This window comes from Tauraco erythrolophus, chromosome 11 (genome assembly GCF_009769465.1).
Source record: "Tauraco erythrolophus isolate bTauEry1 chromosome 11, bTauEry1.pri, whole genome shotgun sequence".
NCBI classification, from domain to species: Eukaryota; Metazoa; Chordata; class Aves; order Musophagiformes; family Musophagidae; genus Tauraco; species Tauraco erythrolophus.
Window position 1 is genome coordinate 6,047,059 of NC_141475.1, and position 22,371 is coordinate 6,069,429.

The following is a 22,371-nucleotide window of genomic DNA, read 5'->3' on the forward strand; positions in this document are numbered from 1 at the left end:
CACCAACTAGAACAATAATACGTTGACAAGAGTTTTGTTCACGTCCATGGGACTGAGGATCAACGAAGTTATTAATCTCTTCACGTTTGTGGATAAGTCATAACAAGGAGCTAACAAGGAGATGGCTGCTGTACGCCAAAGACTGCCAGTTTTGGATTTAAATGAAAGGTTGGTGACTTCTGCATGGGCAGTGACAAGCCGCTCCTGCTCGCTCGCAGCCTTGCGCTGCGTTGCCACCCCAGTAGCCAGAGGCACACATCAGCCCCGGCCCCGCTGCACCACACTGCTGTGTCCTCAGCTGCAGCAGTAATCGCAGAGTGATGAGGAAGAGCTAGGGGCAAGATGTGGAAGACAGGAGGTAGAAGAGGAGCTATCGAAGCCAGCAGCAATCAGATTTACTCCAGAAATGGTAAAGAATTGCTGGGCTAAGGTACATCTTTTGGAAAAATGAATCCTGTTGATTTGAACGTAGCTGTAGTTGACAGTACTCCCCAACCTCGGCAAATTTCTCTAGCAGCAGATTATCCTGATTTTCAAAAACGTGCACGTTTGCAAAACAGAATGAGACACACACAGAAAGGCAACAGGTCCAGGCTCTCTGAGGGACAGACGCAGCATGGCTGGAGCTTGTTTTGTTAAGCCAGAAACGCTCCTTCTTGTAGAAATCTCAGCACATCTTTCTCTTATCCAATAATATTCTTTCCTCTGGGTAGTTTAGCAGTATTACTTAAGTGGTAGAAGATTACTGGGGCCTAGACACATTAAATCACCTAAGATGCACATTCTGTGCATTGCTTTGTTCTCTGCTCCAGGCTTCCTGGACTGCTTCTGCAACTATTGCTTAAAATGGTATGGCGAACGTCAAACATTTAGGAAGATACAAAGATAACACCTTATTTTATCACTGTTTAAATTCCACCTTACATACTGCCTCAATTAAAAAAAAAAAAAAGAAAAGAATAATTTGTTGAAAAAAAAATCAATTTGCCCATAAAATAAGTAATGGGATTCTGTATAATTCTTTCCTCTATACATTCTACACATGCTATTGATGACACTCTGAACTCTTGATGTAATCAGCTTTTTAGTGTCAGTTTTTATTTGTATATTAATATCACAACCAAAATGAAAATTCAAGAAGCAGAAAACAGCTATACAAGATGTTGTATGTGAAAGCCTTAGATATTTAGCAACTTCTTTGATGCTTTGATCTCGGAAGAAATCTTACTAAAATTATGATCAAAGGAATTTATATTATTCCAAGTACTTAAGAATGAACGATCTTAGGGCAATAATCAGTATTCTGTTTAATCCTTCACCCTTGGAATCCATTATGGCTAAGCATCTCAATCTGATGGGAGTTACATTTACTTAAGGATGATATTCTCCTAAAAAAGAATTAGAAGTGACAGCAACATTTCCGACTTACAGAAAGAGCTAGGAACTGCATTTCCTTCTTCTGGTTAAAAAGTATTATTTGAAGCTGTTTTTCAAATGTACATAACAGAAGAAATTTGGTATGCAGCTCATTATGTGACCGTTCAGAATTTTGTTCTTCTACAGCAGACCAAGAAACAGAATTTCCAACACACAGCTACTTTTAATTCAATCTATTTCTAACTATTTCCTATTGTCAGTGTTTATAGAAGACTATTACACAGATGGATCTATCTAATATTTATAAAGTAAATTAACACTCTACTTTACAACATGCAAAGGCAGATAAATAATGAATTATCCTTTTCATCAACCTGACCACATAACGTCTATTTCACTGTAATATTAAGTACCGCATCAGACTGGTTGTTGTAATCCCCCACGGCAAGTTAAATCACAGAGTGTCATACACAGAATTCCTAAACTGCAGCCTACAGAACTGCAGAAGAACATTAGAGCCAAGCGAGGTTTGAAAAACACTAATTACTGGTTAGATTATGGATTCACCACTGATGGTTGATATGAGGTAAAGGAGGGTTGTACTTTTGCAGGAGCAAAGAGGAGATCAAACCACGACTCCTGGTCACAGCCACAGTCTTAGTAACCTCCCACATCCTGACCAGGCAATTCCTCCTCCTGTTTCACCTGTGCAGATTATTTTTCTTCCTGCACACCCCACCCACAAAGGTGGACTTTAGTCATACAGTGGTTTTCTACTAACTATTTATATCCCCGTGCTCTACCCCTCTTTCATCATGAAAGATTACGAGTAGACTAATGTGCAAACGCATCTGACTCCCAACACGCTGTTGTAAGCATTCTTCCAAGCTGACAAAAAACCATGCCTACTTTAAATGAAAATTGATCTCTGTTGAACCTATTGGCTCCAGCTCATTTGGACTGGCACTACTGTAAAAGCCCACAAAGAGGTGTGCAGGAGCAGTAACATCAGAGAAGCATGCATTTAGCTTTGAAAGACGGCAGAGGCACCAGGACTGCAAGTGCATCTGAGGGAATCCAAACGGATGACAGAGGCAGACACCGGTTATTCGTGCCTCCGACGAACTCACTGCTAGGTTCGCTTTCCCTTTGGGCTGAGGAGCTTGAGAACCAGGCCTACCAAGGAACATATTCAAAGGTCCAAAGTTAATTCATCCTGGAGCACCTTCTGTCCTGACTTCAGCATTCTGTACAGTTCAGATATCACACCCTTATAGACCCATTTTGTCTTTTCATCTGTATATATCTACACCACTGAAAAACAGCCACGAATTAGAGCAACTTCCAGGGAAATCATTTTGCCTCATTAGAGTTCACAAACAGGCCGGCACAACAGAATCTTGAGTTGCCTTTAGTACTGGACCCACTAATGGCTATTTCAGGCCTATTGTCCTGGAAAATGCAGCATGAGAAGCAGCACCACCTAGTAATTTTAGCTTCAGCTCTACTATCAAACCCAGCGATAAAAAGTTTTTATCTCTAAAAGTTACTTACTTGATTAAAGTGCTGAAGTTTATCAATTAAATTGCTGATGAGCGGGTCCAAACCTCTGACTTTCAGTTCTGGATTGTTAATTTGTGCCTTCAGTTCATTGGAAACAATTCTGCTGGTGTAACTAAAAAAGAGAAAAAACAAGAAAACATCAGGGAGTAGCACCATATGCATCGGAATCAAATATCGTATTAAAGGGGACTTACAAAAAGCAAATATTTTGTAAATGGAAATAGAAATTTTAAATAAATATTTATGTTTCTAAATACACCAAAGCAGAGTAAAATCACAGTTTCTTGCAGCATCATTCATTCCCTCAAACTATTCAAGTCATGAACTGACAATGATTTCATAAGCCACACAGAGGTTCTTTTCATTCATATTTTAGTATTTGAAGCTTTATAACTGACATTTTCAAGTTCTTCCATGCAGCAGTCAAAGCTGATAGCTTCCAAAAAACTATTCTTTCATAATTACAGAAACCCAGGGAATTGAAGACAGAAACTAAATATTGAGATTGAAGTAAAATCCAATGAAATGGCAGTCTGATTTTTAAAAGATTCTTAATCAAAGCACGAGATGGGACTTCTCTTGCTCGACTAGCTAGCAGTTTATAACCAAAGTGTCTAGAGAAACCATAAAGCAGCACCTGCTGTTCTACCAGCACTCCTCACCATGCCTTAACTGCATTATGAACTCACCAGCCAGGGTCCTCGTACAGGAATTCTCTCTAATCAAGTCTTGCCTTATTTGAGGAATAGCAGCTGTTCTTACACTGCAAGGATCTGTCTCTTATCAGCAACCTTTTCTCACCGACTGTTGACTAAACAATTTCTGCCAGTCTTTTCTGGAATACATCATAGTGTATCCTCAAAACCTAATTGCTTTGGGGCTCCACCCATGTAACCTGACGGGGAAAATTCCAGGACTGTGCCTATTTAGTCTCTTCTTCTGAACATATCTTTACTACAGTTGAGGAGGTGAAGTCATCAGCACACACTTGCTGAATCCAGTGCTTCCTGAAAGTATTCCAACTATTGCTTACTGGCTCCAGAGTTGATCTGTTCATGCATGATTTAAGTTCGATCCATCCACAATGCACTGCAAATCCCAGAAAGACACAGAGCAACCCTTTTTGGTGAGTCACGCTTTTAAGGGTTGTATGTAACCACTCTCATTAGGTCAGCACTCATTTGTCAAAGTGGATCACAGATGTTTGCACGACCAGTTATGAACTGGACAAGAGACTGTTCCCAAACCAAACTCTTAGACTCACATATGTGCCTGGGAGGATCTCATTAAGATGCCGTGTTGACATCTTTGTAAGTCAGAGAGTAACCAGCTGTGCTCCTTTGGACTGAAATGTCAAGAGAAACACTCTGCTACGTCTTTCACTTTGATCGCACCTACGTACTTCGATACGTCAGATATTCTGTTAGTGAATTCTTCACTGTAAACCAGTTTGTGCTGAAGCTAAGGACAGCACTTCAAAGCAGGAAAAAAGTGCCCAAATTCTATTGTAGAAAGACAATAGAATGTGGTGGGGGCAGACCTAGCTCTCCAAATATATTTGTCCTATCTTAATGTCATTTAGGACAAACAACAAATTTTACACAAATAGCTGGCAAAGCATACTGTATTGTACTGCTGTAAAATGCATGGCTTAAAAAGAGGAGGAACTCAGAATGGTCCAGCTTTTCAGTAAACTCAAATACCAGAGAAATTCTCCGGAAAAAAAAAAAAAAAGAAAGAAAAACAAATGATTTAGAACAAAGAATTGAGAAAAATCATATTCTTCACTAACACTCAGATAGTTTTTAGAGGACAAACATTAAGGAAAACCTTTTTCAGTGATTTTGTATTTTTTTGTGTTCATTGAGCCTTTTAAAAGTAATGTTCTAATTTTTCTTGATGTGTAACTCACACAATTATTAACTAATCTGGAAGTATAAACTTTCACAATATAATGGCATGTGCAAAATGATGGTCAGGTTCTGATCTTACAAGCAGACTCGGACAGCTGGACCCATGTCCTCAGGAAGAACCCAACTAAATTATTACTTTGAAGTCAAGACTGGTATAGATCATATCAATCCACATCAATTCATTTGGACAATATAAGAAAACTGCAGCACCTTGCCTGCCTTTAGCTTTACCTTTACTCACAAATCATACTAGTTGCTAAATGCTTTGCTAGTTGCTAAATCTTTGCTCACCCTGTGAAAACACATGGTTACCCACTGTAGACGTACAGGGACACTTGATACAGCTTTTTGAGATCACCCAGTTGCAATACCAGAGAAATTTAATTTCATGGGTCAGCTCCACCAGTCTGTTCAATCATTCTCTGCGTGCACTGCTTCGTCTGATCAGAAAATCATCAACAGCAGCAAAAAGCAAGGGTTTTCCTTTTCATTGCTCTTGACTGCTCTCCATTCAACCCCTGGTTAGAGCTATCTGAATTGCTCTAGAGGCTTATGTCATTATAATCCAGGATAAAGAACGCAAAATTGCTTCCCCTCTGGGTTGGTTGGGTTGGGGTTTTTTTTTAGCAAATAACACTGTTTTTTTTCCCCCCTGTGAATCACAAGCCTCCATTAAATGCCTCTAAGTGGTGTTACAAACCTACAGCACTGCATGGAGTTTGGGTAAACATGACCAATTCAGGGATAGCAGCAGCATTAATGTCAGAGTCCTCAAAGGGACCCAAAATGAGGAAAGTCAATCTCAGTCAACTCATATATGTTGCTGTTGCTAAATACATACTGCCTTTACATACATCGTTATCAGGAAATTAGGACCATTTGGTATGAATGAGTTCACAGTCCACCAAGACAAAGGGGGATACTTATATCTTTAAAGTTCCATGAGAGGTTTAAGGATTCACTCTTTAAAGCTCTAGAGACATGCACAAATTATGCACAGATACTTCTGTTGCCCAGATTGCTTGTAATTAGATTCATAATGTGAATTACCTAAATTTCAAATGTCAGAGAAAGCAGACATGAGTTGTGTGAGTCCTGCATTGTTTTCTTATCCCCTTGGCCTAGCATAGCTTCAGTATGGCAGTCACTAACAACTACATCTAACTGCTAATGTGAGGCTCCAGCACATAAGTTGGCCCAGCTATGGTCTGGAACACGACCTGCACGACTGGCAATGCCCAGAAAACCAACTACAGACCTTTGGCTGTAGTGAAATGATGTGAACTGCCAAACGAATGGTGTAAAAGGCTGATGTAAAGAGAGGCAAAAGACCTACTTGCAGAGCACAACAAAACCAGCTCTTGGGTTTCCCCATAACAACCCATAAATTCTACTTGTCCTGTGTATTCTTACTGAGAGATCACTTGTGTAACAAACCCAAGCCCAGAAAGACTCAGAAGGTGAGTTCAGAGAAGGTGGACTACATCTCTCCAGGAGAAGTAGACAGGGCAGAGAACTGAAGGAGAATTGCAAGGCCGCCAAGAAGGGAGAAATTCCTCCAGTCCATCACAGCCAAGAGCAAAGACTTTTCTAGAAAAAGACATCTGAGTCCATCTGACTCAAACTACTACCCTGTAAACTGTGAATCCTTCTACTAGCTCTGCATCATGCTAAAATACTTTGAAATAAGCACTATACATTTCCTGAAAGATAATCTGATTACTTCACTTCTTTGCACTATCTAAAGCATTTTTATTGTTGACATCAGATCCTGAATTACTGGAAATGTACATTAAGTAAGCTCAGAAATTGGCTTGCTTTATTTAATAACCTGCAATTTAACTGAAATATTGTAGTACAGAATTGTTAACTCTGGTTACAGCTCTAGTACTTTATTCATACTAAACCCAGAAATGTCAGCAGGAATAGCCAGGAAAGTTGTATTAAAATATTGTCACTGGAGCAATCCTGAAAGTAACTGTTACATTGGAGCCCAAAGAACAGTACATGCAGACAGAATTTTCATCCAGACCTCAAGTCTTATGCCAATGTTATGCCATGGATTGTTCGGGCAAAGCTATGATACTTTAAAAAACAAACAAAAAAAAAAAGAAATTGTAAAAAAACAATCCCCCAAATGCAGCTTCACAGTATTTCAGAAGAACAGTAACAATTATTTTAGATCTTAGCTAACACAGCTCATCGCAAGTTTAAAAAAAGGTAAAAGTGAAGTGTTGATTACACATGGGATTACATTTCAACCGAAGGCACGTTTTTATTTTGTATATAAACATAGACAAATTAAGATATCTGAGTCTAAACACTTGTTTTAAAATAAAGCCAGATGCTATTCTGAAATGTGTTCTTTTTAACTCCTAACATGAAAAGGGATCAAGGTATAGGACTCCCTCAAAGACAAATAGGCCTTTTTAGATAGTTCAGTACTTTAAAAACGATGCATAAAATAGAACTAACTTCAAATTCCAGGCAAACAACTGCAGGAGCTACATCAGGGATAGATCCAACTAGCAGTGACATTTAGCCACAAAAGCCTGATAAACAGGGTGCTGTTTTCACATCACTTCCTTCCCTCCTCCCTGCAAGAGACCATACTAGTCAGGATACAAGTCTCTGATAAAGCTCTTGCAGGCAGCTTTTCCAAGTATTATTGATCAAGCTCCAGCTGGGAGACTATTTCCATTACTCCGTACTCCTCAGGGTGCTATTACCCTGAGTTGTGCCACCAGCAGCCACTACACACCGCAGTGCTTTGATCCGGTGGCTAATGGCCTGTCCTTTTCCTGAGCGAAGTCAGCTCCAGCGCGTGTACTCACCAGAGGGATTACAGAGCAAGACACCGCATCGCCCTTCATATGCTTTGTAACATGCACTGAGCAGTCGGGATTATCTATACTGGAAATTCAGGATACCCAGAGCTTGAACTTCATCTGAATGCAATTCTCTTAATTTTAGTTCTTTTTCTCCACTCAAGTAGTTGGCCCAACGTAGCTGCACAAGAGGCACCTCTCACAATAAAATTCTTATTTAATTGTGGGAGAAATGAGACATCTAACATCACAAGAAAAATTTGAAAATCTGAGCCTCACATTCCGTTCAGAGGAATCCATGAACTGCCATAAACATCTCCATGGGACAGAAATTGCTTTGATGAAATAATGTGTCATGCAACCATGAGAGTTGCCACATATGTAGAAGAAGAATAAAATGTACTGGCTACAAAACTAAAGATACATTTGCTAAGATGTTTCTAATTTGGTAACTACATTTTAAAAAAAATATAATTACACACTGCACATCACCAAGGCAGCAATTTTGAACCAGAAATATTTTTTGCAATCTGCCATGCATTTTTTCATCATTTCTGTTGGTATTGGTTGAATAATTCCACTATGATCAACAGGAACTACAACAGCAACACCTTTCTGAGCCATACTGGCAAGCTCAAACTCTTTGTGACCAAGACTCTACTGGTTCTAAAAGTCACATTTAACTTTTCATTTCTTTGGTGTTAAAAAAATGTGACTGTCCTATATTCTGTACCAATGTATAAACTGTTCCATAAGAAAAACGACTCCTCTTCCCCCAACAGAAAAACATATTAAAGAACTGCAGACTGGACCAGGACCACCTAAAAACAAGTTTTCCAAGCCTTTTAAAAATCAGCAGCTGTCCAGCAGCCTGCTAGAGCCAGAGAAGTCTAAAGAAAGTAAGCCACCCATTTTATAACCAACAAAATCATAAAACTGTTGAGACAAGGCTAGACTTGACAACGATCATTTCACATCCAGCTCTGCTTTTTCCATCTCTATGCATAACTTCTTAAACAGGAAACAATCCTAGAGATATATGCTGCCTGTAAAACCACCCTGAAGTAGATAGCACTATGCAAATAATAACTGCAATGAACTAAAATCACGTCTTTTTAGGCCCATGTTTGAAAGTCAGTCATTGACTGCAGGCTCTCGTTTGCTAAAATAATTCTGAAGTAGCCTGTTTATTTCAGCAATATACTCAACACACTGTCAGAGCAGACACCACCCACTCCCACTAAATGACTCAGAGGTTAAAGGGTTAGTGGGGGAGAAGGACGGGAAAAGCTTTGCATGTGTCATTTAGTAAGAAGCAATGAGAAATACGGATAAGCTATTTAACTGGCCTTGAGATCCACTGAACAATTAATTTAGTTACATTAGGCATGGTTCACCAGATGGTGTGTTTTGTCTTATATTTATTCATAATTTGACCCTTGGGCTGGAATGGTTTGCCTGAAATTCAATTATGTGAATCCACTGCTGATCTACAGCAGCCTGTTGTGTCTCCAAATTAATAATTTTTGGACATTTCCCTTGTAGTTTTTAGATGCAGCCCTTGGCACATGTGACACTCTGACCTACAGGGCTCTGCAAGGAATGATTTTCTCCCAATTCAAGGAACACAGAATTGTGCACCAACCAGTAAGAGCAGTGACAAAAAACTTACATGGTTGCAGAATTTGAAATAATTCATCAAGATTATCAGCTCTGATCTGATTAATCCTTCTGCCCACTTCTTTGCAAAACGGAAAGAACAATCCGAATATATGGCAACTGCACATCCCTTGCCCGGCTCTCACAGTCGCTTGTCACTCAACAAGTAACTACAATGAAGAAAAGCAAATGCCATTTTCCTGAAGTGCTGTTGATGCTTAAACACAATTCTGCAGGAGGAGGAGACAGTCAGCACAGGATTCTCCTTCGGCTCAGCTGTCCCTAAGCTGCTCCACAGGATGAGACCAGCAGACCTCCACCTCCCACCAATCCTTGTCGTTAAAACAGACCAACAGACGCCTCATCTCCGAGTGACTCCCACAATAGCACTACTCAGAGAAATGTCTTGTATCGTACTTTTTATCGTTTCTGTAACAGCTTAGCAAACATGGATTACAGTCATTAAGCATCTTGGCTGAGAGGTCCCAAAGAAAGGAATGGTCAATCCATGACCAGTACTGTTCTCTAAGAACTAAATGCTCTTTCGCTGCCACGAGAAACAGTTTATTTTTTAAAAAAAAGAATAAAAGTAAAAAATACATTTTGATAAATTTACTGTCAGATAGTCAGCAGCCATGAGGGAAAAAAACTGCCAAAGTTTGCAGATTTTGGTTCTGTTTTACAATTCCATGTCTTTTTATCTACCCAACCCAAACATTCAGTGTGCAAATGGTTTGTAGAATCAAATTTTGGAAGACTTCACGACTGCAATGTTAATTTATTCAGTTGGCCTGATCCATTAGGTCATTCTGCAATTAGCTCTATTAATTTAAATGGATATATTCCTTGTTTAGAGGAAAGGTTTCAGTCAGGCCTCTGCTCATAGTGGAATTCTGCCGAGCAGCTGACAAAGGCGTCCTCCAACAAGTAACGTCCTGCCAGCGACACTGTGCAAGGGCACACATCAGGAAATGCTGAAAGCTCCAAACGTTTTCAAGCCCTTGCATGCAGGACTACAGCCTTTTGTACTATTCCTGAAAGCCACATCTCAACTTCTTGGGTAACCTGAAAACCAGTGGGGCGTTCTGTTTGCTTGCAAGGAAAAAATGTCATTTATGCCACCGTACAGCAGAGGCAATCCTATTGAAGTCAGTGGAGTCATACTAGGGTAAAATCTGGATACATCACATGAAAATCAGACACTTTGTGTACAAATTAAACAATTTTCAACTGTTCTAAATGATCAGCTGAGCACCACTGGAGCAATATTCTCCAAGACAAAGATCTATCTGTTTAAAAATACCTATGTAAAGAGTTCATTTTGAAATGATTAAATAACTGCCAACAGACTACAAGAAAGCTCAAGTCTCGCACATAATGAGTTTAGCTGCCCTGAAGATTTTGTGAAGCAGAACCGACATGATGTAAATACCGTCTCTGCCAGAAGTATTCTAATAGGCTTCAGAGGAAGTTTCACAAATAATCTTGTTTATTAGTAATTATGGGAAACGGTGAGACAAATACAGTGTGCTAATGGGCTAATAAGACAATTTAAAAAAAAAATAATCACAAAGCCAAATAGCATTTATAATGGTCTTTCTCCACTTCTATAGGGCTAAAAAAGACCTCCTGCAGTCCAGATTATAAAGACAATTTTGAGACCGCGGGTACAAAAACAAGTTACCAGAAGGCTTCAAGTGCCTGGATGATGCCACTCCATGAACACACTGAAAATCACAGTGAAAAGGAACTCGGCGAGGGAGCGTACATGTAAGAGATCTTGCCTTCAAAAAAGACATGTTCATCAGGTTTTCCAGAATCATGCTGAAAATGTACTGACTGAAGCTTCAAAAAATCCTCGTAAAATGCTTGAAAAGTGTTGTAAAATGTTATTACAGATTGTAGGTGAAACAGCCTACATTCTTTTCCCAGGTATATGAAAAGTTAATACTACCTTCAAGGCACACTGAAAGCACCAAAGAAATTTGTAGAAGTTAATTGGGCAGTCTTTATTATGTTGAGGGAAGAAAAGTACTTGCCTGGAATAACATTAGATAGGAAAGCTCTTCAGTTTAAAGTGGAATAAACTCTACAGGACACACAAATGATACCACTATACCCATCAAAGTGAATATAATGAGCAATGAAAACGATACAAACCCAAAAGCTGATAACCTAACTAGAAACTGGCAGCATAAAGACCATTCCCCATTACACGAATCTGAGAAGCAGAACAGAAAATAGAACAACATAAAAAAAAGTATATACTTATCAAAGTAACATCTGTGGCCATTCCTAGGGGAAAAAGTAAAACTCATCTGAAGCACCTTTTTCTGGGTAACTCCTAGACCGGGGGACAGCATTCTTCAAGTACAAACAGGAGAACAGAGCTGAGGTAAATCCTGAAGGAGAATCTGATTCTGCACCTCTCGGAGACTGGCAGCTTGCACCCTGTTCTGAGGGCTATGGGAAACAAATGGAAACATATGACTGCCTAACTTTTTAATCTGCCAGATGGAAGACACTGATGGAAAACAGGACTGACTCAGCAGAAAAGAAGATATAGTCTCAAGAGAGGAGAGGACTTGAACTCTTAGAAGAAAAAATAAAAGCAGACTGGCAACAAAATTCACAGCAGTGGAGAGAGAATGAGTATCAAGCAAGGGCTCGTGGTTGACAGGACTTTTGGCAGGCCAAGGCAGCAGGATCCAATTCCCTTTCTGGAGACTCTGCTTGCTGATACTTAAAAATTAGGGTTGACAGATGACCACGGTTATATAAAAGGATATTCCATGATCCCAGCATAGAAATTTTTATGAAGCAAAACGGGGAATGTTCTAATTTGCACAGTATCAGATGTATGTCACAGGGAGAAGGCCTTGCCTGCGGCTCATCAAAAGCAAAGCAAGGCAAATCATAACAAAAATACGTTAATGCTAAGAGGTCAAAATCCCAGCTTTCCTCAGGAGTCATTTTCTCCAAATACACTTGGGTACACGTGGGAGATTAACGAACAGCTGACGATACTGAATACGTGACCCATGGCTCTGCAGGAGCCCACGGAGGGGCGGAACGCTGCCCTCACGCAGCCCTGGCTGAAGCCCCCTGGCCCCGGCCCCGCTGCTGTTCCCAGCGCAGCCGCCGGCTCCTATGGAGACAGCCCTGGGCACCTACCAACGTGTCTGTTACTTCCACAATCAAAACCACCGTTGAGCCTAATAGTGCACCACGACTATAGCTGAATATCACTGCTCCTGCTGCAATTTCAAGCCTCTTGTCCCAGTTTTTAATGCTTTCCACAATTGTGATCCCCGTGCTTACCTCCATGTCCCTCCCTCTACCCTGCTGATTACACCAATGTGAACTCAGCTTTGCTTACTTCATTCTAAACCTTATTTTTCCCTCCGATGTCAATTTGAAGTACCTTCTCAGGTTGCTCTTTAAGGTGACTCACTACTACCTTCACTCCTCCTTCAATGTCTACACCTATTGAAACGTTGACAAAGCCAGCAATTACTGCCAAAGCTGGGGCTCTGTAATGGGAAGATACACTTAACTGGTAAGAACACAGGGAACAGATCAGATAAAGCATTCCTTCCCATCTCATGCGAAGGAGGCATTTGGGCAGTCCAGGCCCACTCTCTCTTCCAGACTCAAGTATAAGGCAGCTGAGATTTGCACTTTCTGAACCCCTGTCACTTCCCCTGGCTATTTTGGCTCCTTAGGGATGTCTCTGACCATTATGTATTCTAAACATGCACTAATGCATACACATTCGATTTTGCTCCCTTATAGTTTTTCCAATATATTTGTGCAGAGGTATTCAAGCAACTCTATCTGCTCCAGTGCCTTCACTTCTGCTCAGGTCTTAATATCTTACAGCGCGTGTTTGGTCCTTTAGACACAGATGGAAGAGTTATTGACACTTTCTGGGCTGCAGGAGTGTGATGTACACAGTTCCAATCTATTTCTATTTCCAGGTTAAAAACTTTATCAGTAAAGATGCTGATGCTAAATATTATATAGGTAAAAAGTAAACAGGAGGCCTTAATGCTGTATAGAAAGAAATCAGATGCTAAGACTTCCAAATCTCTTGACTCAGAGTTGTTAACTTCCTTCCCTTTAGCTTAATCTTTTTCCACTGGCAAGACAGCTGAATTCATCATTCCAAATCACCAAAGTTTTATTCCTTATAAAGGAAGCAGTATTTTATTGCAGAAGCTATGAGCTACCTGTTCAGCTCACCAGCAGATTTATAGATTTCATCCAACTCCTTCCTTTTGCAACTGCCTAACTGGCATAGATGAGGACAATCAACATTTATTGTTCCCCTAACAGTGAAACACCAACAGCCAAAATGCACTTGGCATATTCTGCTGCCACTGGTTGATGGCTATGGGCACTGGATCAGGCTTAGCTTAATTACCATTATCCTGCAGGCACCCTTATTGCTAGAATTCCTTGCAGATACACCAAAGCCTCTGCCATACTAGTATCGCAGGGATACATTTTCAACACGGACTTTTTCAGTGCCAGCTTCATGGTTTGGAAACAATTTAGGCAGGTAGCAGTTTTAACTTGTTACTAGCTTATATCTAACTAAATGTTTGATGCAATAGTTCAATATCCAGCAAAAATCATAGTTTTCATCACTCTTGAAAACACTGCAGAGAATGCTAGTGTTAGTAGAGAGCAAGTATGGTCTAGTCACGGAGATTAAAATGTCTTAGCGCTTGTCCCAGAGAAGTGTTTACCCAGGTCAAGGCTGAAGAGCTCAAGAGTAACGTAGGAAACTGAGAGGCCTCAATTCATGTTTTTGTCATTAAATACAGAGCATTGTTTTCCTTGCTTGAGTGTCTGGTACTTCTCACAAAAATAACTGCACTAGAAGAGAGGTCAAATGTAGAAAGATTTTCCTGTCATCACAAATTTGAAAAAGGGAATATTCATATAAAAATCAATTTATTTGACCTATACTCTTCAATTCTTCTACTCTTCTAATACTGTTGAAGATTTATGCGTGGTTAAAACTGTTCCCTTCCACAATTGAGCTTTTCTCCCCCTCGATTTTGCAGTAAAGTCACAATCCCGAGTTCATGATTTTATACTTTGTTGCCACAGACACAAACAGCAACACAAATTCAACACGAGCACTGCAGGATTAACTACATCAAAGACCAAATTGTCAGGGGAAAGAACATTTAAACACAAACACACACGCCACGAAATATTGTGGAGCAGAAAACCTAAGAAGCAAAACAAAGACAGGGAATCCTTTTTGCCATGCTGTACATGCCCTCCTCTTGAAAATTCAAGGGTCACAGAGGCTTCTGTCCTGAAGAAACCAGTTCAATCACATGAAGCACAATCTTATTTTTGATTGTCATTTCTAAACTGGATGATAGTAAGCAGGAAGAGTGACCACTTCCGACCCACATGCAAGTTAGTAACATGCTTCCATTAGAGTTTTGATTTCTGTTGCACAGATTCCTTCCCCTCACAACCCCACAAGAGCTGTAACATCTTTGTGTTAGATACAGTAAAAATACCCGCTATAAATTCCCCAAGTAAATGAACACAAAGCAGATCACGAGACTCACTAAAAACAGCTAAACTCAAGTGACATTCCCATCACATATCCATACAGTACGCTCACAAACATACATTTTTCACTTTTTAGCTAGGAGTAGACACCTGAAAGCAGAAAAATAAACAGACAGAATAACGTAATATAGAAATAAGCCTAACAGGGCATTATGCTAAATGTCACAGAGAAAGCAGCTGAAATGTACTCAAACAAGTAACTGGTGTTGCAGGGACTCTCACACAGCTCTCACCTACATAAAGCCAAAGGTGACCTGACTCTTTTCTGCATGTAAGTTTCACCAAAAATAATCTGTTTAGTAGCAACGTGCTACTTTTCTCACTTTAAGGGATGAAGTTACGGTGACTTAAGCAGAGATCCTAAGAGGACCCTGTTCCATGCAGTTCCCATTGACCAGCTGGGGCTAAACAACTTCCACTCATATGGAAGATGCTAATGAGCAAGGAATCAAATACTGATCTGCCACAATCACCCGCCCACTGCATCCATCTTGATCCTCTCTGGTTTATAATAAAAGGAATAAACAGGTGTCTCTTCCACTCTCCTAGACAAAAGCACTGATGCAATTGGGATGTCACTGATTGCTTTGCTGGAATACTTGCCTCCAGGTGCAAAGGCTCTCTTGGACCTTCTTTTCGGTCCTCTTGGCACCTTGGAAGGAGCAAGATGCAGTCTCCGTTATTGCACTCCCCGCACAAGGCCAAGGAGACATGGGCTAGGCTGGCAAGGCAAGATGAATCCTCCCTTGCCCACTGGAGGGCTCAGCAAGTTGCCTTTTAACCCATACCCCACAGAGAACATGCATGAGCACTTCACTGCACAGTCTAAGCACTTCTCATAGCAAGACAAAGAGGTCAGGACCTACCAAGCAGCATGTTATTTTTCCTATGGAGGTAAGGTGCATCACAAAGTACTTCAGAGCTTGAGTGTGACCACCCTCAGTAAAAGAAGGAGGGGATAGTTTCAAGTGCTTGCCATGGACCAAGCAGACAGAGAGCTCTTTCCTGAAGCTCAACAGCTGCCCTGACCTGTGTATTTTTTCAAGTCTTTGCTGAGATGCAGAGAGCTTTTGCATACCACACATGCTGGAGCTGACACCCCTCAGCATGGGAAATATGTACCTGTCTGTGCTCAGCCATAAGGACAGGCCTACAAACACCAGGAAAAAAAAAAAGATGAGGACTGACTCTGTGTTCCTGATAAAGTCAGAAGAAAAAAAAACAAGACAGGAAGTCTTTTTCCTTTTTTTTTTTTTTAAAGATGTGTACAATATTAAAAGAACACAGAGAACCAAAGTCATTTTGAGCACAGGACAAAAGGAATGAGAGAATAGCTCCCAGTTTGTTATGGCACAGCTACCAGCTACAAAGCACCACTTGTTATCTATGTGCTAAAAATATTAAGATGATTAATGGCAAGGACGAAGGAAAAAACAAATAATAGACATAAGAATAAATGATGTAACGATGTTACAAAAAAACAAAAGAAAGCATGTGACATTTCAACATTTACGAGAGGATCTGAATAGGCTTCAGTTGTCTATAGCATCATTCATCTTCGAGGTATCCTGAAGAACTTTACAAAGGGGTGGGTTGGGCTGGTACTACTTGTGACTCCGACAGCAAATAGAACAGGCATTAGTCACTATTAACAGCGCCACAAATATTAGAGCTGGTTTTCAGTATCTAAAAAAACTTTGCAAGTCTATACAGCTAACAACAGTGGATATTTAATTTCTTTTTTTGAGTAAGATGGTGAAGACATCACAGGGAAATCGGTGATGGACAGTTGTTCGTTCTGAGGTCACGGGCTCAAATTCTTCAACATCGGAGCGTTTGCAGTGCTCGCTGGTTATTCAGCAGCCCGTGCAAACGCTTTTTGCAGGCAGCTGCAAGCAACGTGGGAGAGCGCGTTCGTGCTGCCGAAGTTTCAGGCAGGCTGACTGCCGGGCGGTGGCACCTTTTAGCAGGGAAAATTAGAATTTCTGTCTCCTCCAGGGCACTGAGTTCCTTTAATTATGGTGTAGGCTTAAAGGGACTGGGCTGAGCAGAAGGAGATGATGGAGCTGCACACAAGCGGCGGCTGGGTGCGCTGGTGCAGTGCGGCCGTGCAGCAGCAGGCGGCAGGCCCGGACCGGGCACCCCTGCCCGGCACACCTCCAGCTAACCGGCAAGGCGCCATATGTCCTCCCACTCCCTTTCCCACCCTCTACTATGCTCTTAGTTAATGAGATAAAGCTAACGTAATAGGGTCAGACTTCAACCCTGCCAAGGTTTTTCAGACTGGAAGAAGCTGTGGATCACACACAGGCAATTTAAGGCAACTGGAAAACTGACAGCGAGGACCACTACACCCACAGTCTGTATTCAGAGCTGAGGAATATATGGCTGGAAAAAATCTCATCTGTGAACGTTATCCTGCACGAGGCCTCAATGTGACAGTGAACACAAAAATATTCTGTTTAGACAGCAGCTGAAGAGCCTTGTAAGTTTGTCATCATTAATTGAAAGGTTTTCCCTAGTTAAAGACTGTCTTAAAATCTGAACAAGAAATGATGTCTGAATCTGTTCTGCAGTGATTTGCAGAGAAGAGAGAAACTACTTTATGCATGAATCCACCAGCTTTGAAAGTTATGCTGGAAAAAGGCAAGAGGAACAAGAGGAGGAGGAAGTGTTCAGTGTCATTTCCTACCAGTGCACAGAAAATCTTTTAACGAAGCAACTGGGGAGAAAAGCTACAAATCAAGTGCTGCTGTTTTACTGACTCAAAATTAAGTGTTTCCTATCAGGAATGGCAAAACATTTTCTGCAGACTTTTATTAAATACTTCAGTCCTCTACTTTGAGATTGCATTTTAAAGAACAATTAATGAGAAAAGGTTTTAAAATGAGATTAAAATTAATCAAAAGGTAAGTAGGGAGGAGTAGTTTATTGCCTGCATTTTAGATGAATCACTTCTTTTTACCACAGCAAAAATTAACCAAAAAAAAGAAAAGAGAGATTAATTTGGCCAAAAATAAATTAATTCTCCAATTTTTTTAGTGTCTAAACTAAAAATGTCCATTAATTCCTGAGGTGTACAAGACACTCCAATGCATCCGTATAGTTTTACGCACACTTACAAACTCCTGTTTGGATCTTGCCTTGGCATGAAAGTAATTATTGTCAAAAATTAATAGCCTCCATGTAGACAGTTATGCTCAGCAATAATGATCTCTAATCTATTTATCAAAAGCATCTCTGAAACTCTAATGACAGCTCTCCCTCTGGCAAATGGTGCAAACACAGCAAATTGCTTGGGGAAAAAACATTTAATCAATGTTTTATCGGTTTTCATCTTGAACAGAGCAATATATGATCCACATGAAAAGGTGGGCCATAAAACTATTAGAAAGTATTGCATGATTAGCTTAGCCCAGTCCAAATTCATTAGGCAATCAAAGCCTGTGGCTTAATGCTCGTGCTCTAGAAGGGACGAGTCTGGAACTTGTAGAAACAGAGCTAAGAGTCACTTGTGAGAGACACAACAGGGTGGTGACACCATTAGGATGCACTCGTCTATCCAACTTACTAAGTATGCATCAAAAGAAACTCCAAACTCTGAGCTAGAGCTACAAACAGAGCAGACTGCAGTTCTTTGCCCATGTACAACCATGTCTTCAGCCACCCCATTGCCAGAGACCGGTTTCCCACCTGACCCTCATTCCCCTCCACAAAAGTCACCTGCTTTTGCAGAGGTGGGTTTCCACACTAGTGGACCAGACTGCAGACTGGAAATCTTAGACCTTAGTCATGAAAACAACTGTGCTTGGATCTGCACAAATCAGTGGGGACTACGCATGGATTTATATCTGGACACACATACTGCTTGCAGGAGTAGGGCCCTTGTTAGCGAGCAGTTAGAAAGATACATAAAATCCATCAGTACAGTCACCAAGTAAAAGGTATCGATTGGGAAAGCAGGCTCACAAGCGGTAAGGCAATGTTACAGTGCAGGCTCATGGCTTGTAGCGCAGGCTAACAAGAAGCCAAGCAGAGAGGTCCGTACCTATTTCTGAGAGGTACCACTCCCACCTTTAACACAAAATAGCCTTAGGAGGACAGCCACGCTCGGACAGGCTGCTCTCAGCTGCCTCCCTTCAGCAGCAGTCCAGAGTCTCTGCTGAATGCTCCAGCCAAAGCCCCACCAGGTACTACAACACATCCCTGCGATGACCAGTTCAGACTCGGGCACAAGAGGTGTGTGAAGAGGCGGCTGCAGGACAGCCTTGCTGAGCAGACAGTGTGAATTTCTACACGTACTGCTTTATTCCTTTACTTAGCACATGGAGGTCTCAGGAGGGCATGAGAATCACGTCTTGTTCTCCTCTTCCCCTTCTACAAACTATATGAATCAATTAAAGGATAAAAAAGACTGAAAAGAAAACAACTAGTTTAAGAAAACAAGTGAAAGGCACCCGGTAAGTCCTGCTTACTTCACCTGTCCCACATAAAGCTGGATAACTCACATACCATTATGATTTGATCGTAAACTTGGGCAGAGCAGAGTGGCTGGAGCCTGTGACAAGCCTGACACAGCTGATACCGGCCACAGTGAGAGAATCCCTCCAGCCCAGTGCAGTGTCAGCCCCACTTTGCTCTGTTTCAGCAGCCTCTGGGTTTATGGGGCTGCTGGGCAACTGCTTGTCACTATTGAAAAAAGCTTTGCAAGAGAAGGAAGTGGAAGAAGCAGCTCCCAGTAGGAGTAGTATTTTCCCCTGCAGGAAAACAGCAGCGCCTGCGACACATGGATGGCACAGCAGGGACAGCATCTCAAACACTGAGTGCTTGGTGGCTGCAAGACACAGCAAAAGGCTGAAAATCAATGACAGGGTCTGAGACCTGCCTGAAAGCAGCTCCTGGAGACCACACCAACCTCCAGGTTTCTCTACCTGCTCCATGTAGGCTTTTTTTTTTTTTAATGCTGAGCAAATATCTTTTATTCATAAAACCTGTCCCCACTTGTCTTGCTGAAAACCTGCTCTCTGCTTCCTTCAAGCTAGTCCAAACAGTGAGCACAGGCTGTCAGCACAACAGGTGTGGGCTTCGAAAGCTGATACATAAATAAAGCTCCAAGATGTCCCAGGGCAGCGAAGCACTCCTTGTACCCCCTACTGCGCTCGCACAGCAGGGACCAGTGCAGAGGCCAGGCCATGCTGCATGGAGCAGGCACAGGCTTTGCCTCCAGAGCTCCTGCCAGGGAGCGCAGAGACCACGCAGCCCTGCGAAGACCCTGTGTGGCAGCACGGATCCCTCCCCAGCAGGAACCAGGGCTCTCAACAGTGGACCTCAGGAACAGAAGTGCTGTATCTTCAATAAGAGGCAGTGATTAATCAGACAGCTGTATGCTTGTGGGAGTGGAAACAAAAAGCCTTTTATTGGCATCCTCATTATTTAATGATAATTGGAGCCCAGTGTGCCATAAACTGCCCCCAGTTTTTATTTTCACAAGCAGGAGGTAAATCCATTGCTCCTTCTACAGACACCTTAAAATCTATTCAGTTAGCCCTGAAATACAAGGGAAACTGGAAATGCAATGGTATAGTTAAATCCAAATAATGTAGAATTAAACAAACCTCTACCCACTGTGCTTTGGAGGAGGGTGGGGAAGGGAGAGCTGTTGCTTAAATTATGCTTGCAGCTTTACGTGGTTAGCCTCCAGCAGCTCTAATCTCTCTCATTTGTAATTTCTTCCAACTGCAGGAGGCACATTGGAATTGCCAGAGAAGATCAGTTCACCAGCACATTTAGCCCTGAATTCCTGCCTCTGGCAACTGCCTAACTTCTGACACTTCAACAAAGAAAAAAAGAAAATTTTCACCATATACTGAAAAAAAGATATTTTTCTGAGTCAGGGATGCCAGCTTGTAGCCTCAAGCATGAAATTTGATTACTTAAGTTTACATCTTGTCTCCACCTTTCCTCCCAGAGATATGTTGTCATTTATACTCTATTTATGCTGGTGTATTTTTCACTGGCCTTCCCAAAAATAAGACAGAGAAAGAATTTCTTATCCAACAAAAGACATCTCATGAGGCAGATCCAAGGGTTGCAAGAGCTGGCATGCCTTCTAAAGTTACGTACAGCCAAAGAGACCCAGGAGTCTGCAATACCTACGGCTGTAATTAGCTACCAAACTCCTGACCTTAATGGTATTTTTATATAAATTAGTGTATCGCTGTATTTCTTTACAAAGCAAGCAAGCTATAATTTGTGATAATTCCTGATCTCAACTAAATCTGGAAACTTGGCAATATCCAAATAAAAGCGACTGCTAGCTTTTGTGACAGAGCACCAATATCACTTCCACAGTGCACGAGGTATCCCAAAAGGGACAGGGACGGGAGCTGGTCCCTTCCCTGGATGCTTGTGACATTCCTACAGTCACCAACCACATAGACATCACTGCAAACACACTACTATTACTTCAAGATACTGCAAACCAGTGAAGCACACTAGTATCGATAACGATTAGATATCTATTAAATTCTGATTTTTGGTGGGAAACAAGCTCAAGAATTTTCAATTCTAATTTAAAAGTCGATGTAGCAATTTTCTGTCATTTCACTGTGTTCATTTGACACGCCAGTCACAAAAAGTAACCTGGCAGGAACTGCACTTCTATTTTAATATAATTTCAAATAATAACAGCACATCTATTGCTGAAGAGCGATTAGTACCAGTACTTCCAGGAAAAACTAAGTGGCACAACATTACTCTTGAAGCTGAACTGCGTAGGAAAGCTTGCGTAGCGATTGCCTCCTACAGACTCTCAAAAGTTATAAAACTGCATTCAGTGCAGAGAGTGACTCTCGGCACATCATCTTTATAGCTGAGTAAGTTTTCTAAAAAAATAAACACCCTTGTGTGAATTACTACCTATTAACTCAGCAGAGAGGAAAAAGCCAGTTTGCTACTGAAGAAATCAAGTAGCTTTGGTTCCATTAAACCAGTGTTTAAACTACTACATGGCAGGAAATCATAATTTTGTAGTTAAGGCTAATACACGGAACGACTCGAACGGAGCCTGGCTAGGGGATGCTCTGTACAACGCTATGAATATTCAGCAGCAATTTGAACCTCGAGCTCCCCCTTGTGCCACATACCTAAATTACGAACAGAATAATTTTTTCTTTACTGGCTTAGCTGGTGGGGATTTTCGGTGAGTGGACCCAAGAACGCTGATGGGCAACGGGCAGCCACTGCTTGGCCCATCCCTGCACAAGTGTTTAACATCGATCGTAGATATCAATGCAAGGTAGCACCTGACTGAAAACAAAGATTAAGGGTGATAAGCACCAGAGTTTTTTACATGTGCGGAGCTCACAAAACTACGAATGTTTCTTAACCTTACTGACACGTCAAAATGAAGCTGCATCTTCATGCAT

The 22,371-nt window shown here is 41.2% G+C and overlaps 1 protein-coding gene across 1 annotated transcript in view; it reads right to left on the bottom strand.

The window, feature by feature from the left end:
• The window catches only part of LOC104374787 (glypican-5), a 384,054-nt gene that overhangs the window by 147,802 nt on the left and 213,881 nt on the right, over positions 1 to 22,371 (bottom strand). Inside the window, exon 7 of the mRNA XM_086618456.1 lies at positions 2,932 to 3,052. Coding sequence (XP_086474582.1) covers positions 2,932 to 3,052 — 121 coding nt within the window. The remainder of the gene's footprint in view (positions 1 to 2,931; positions 3,053 to 22,371) is intronic.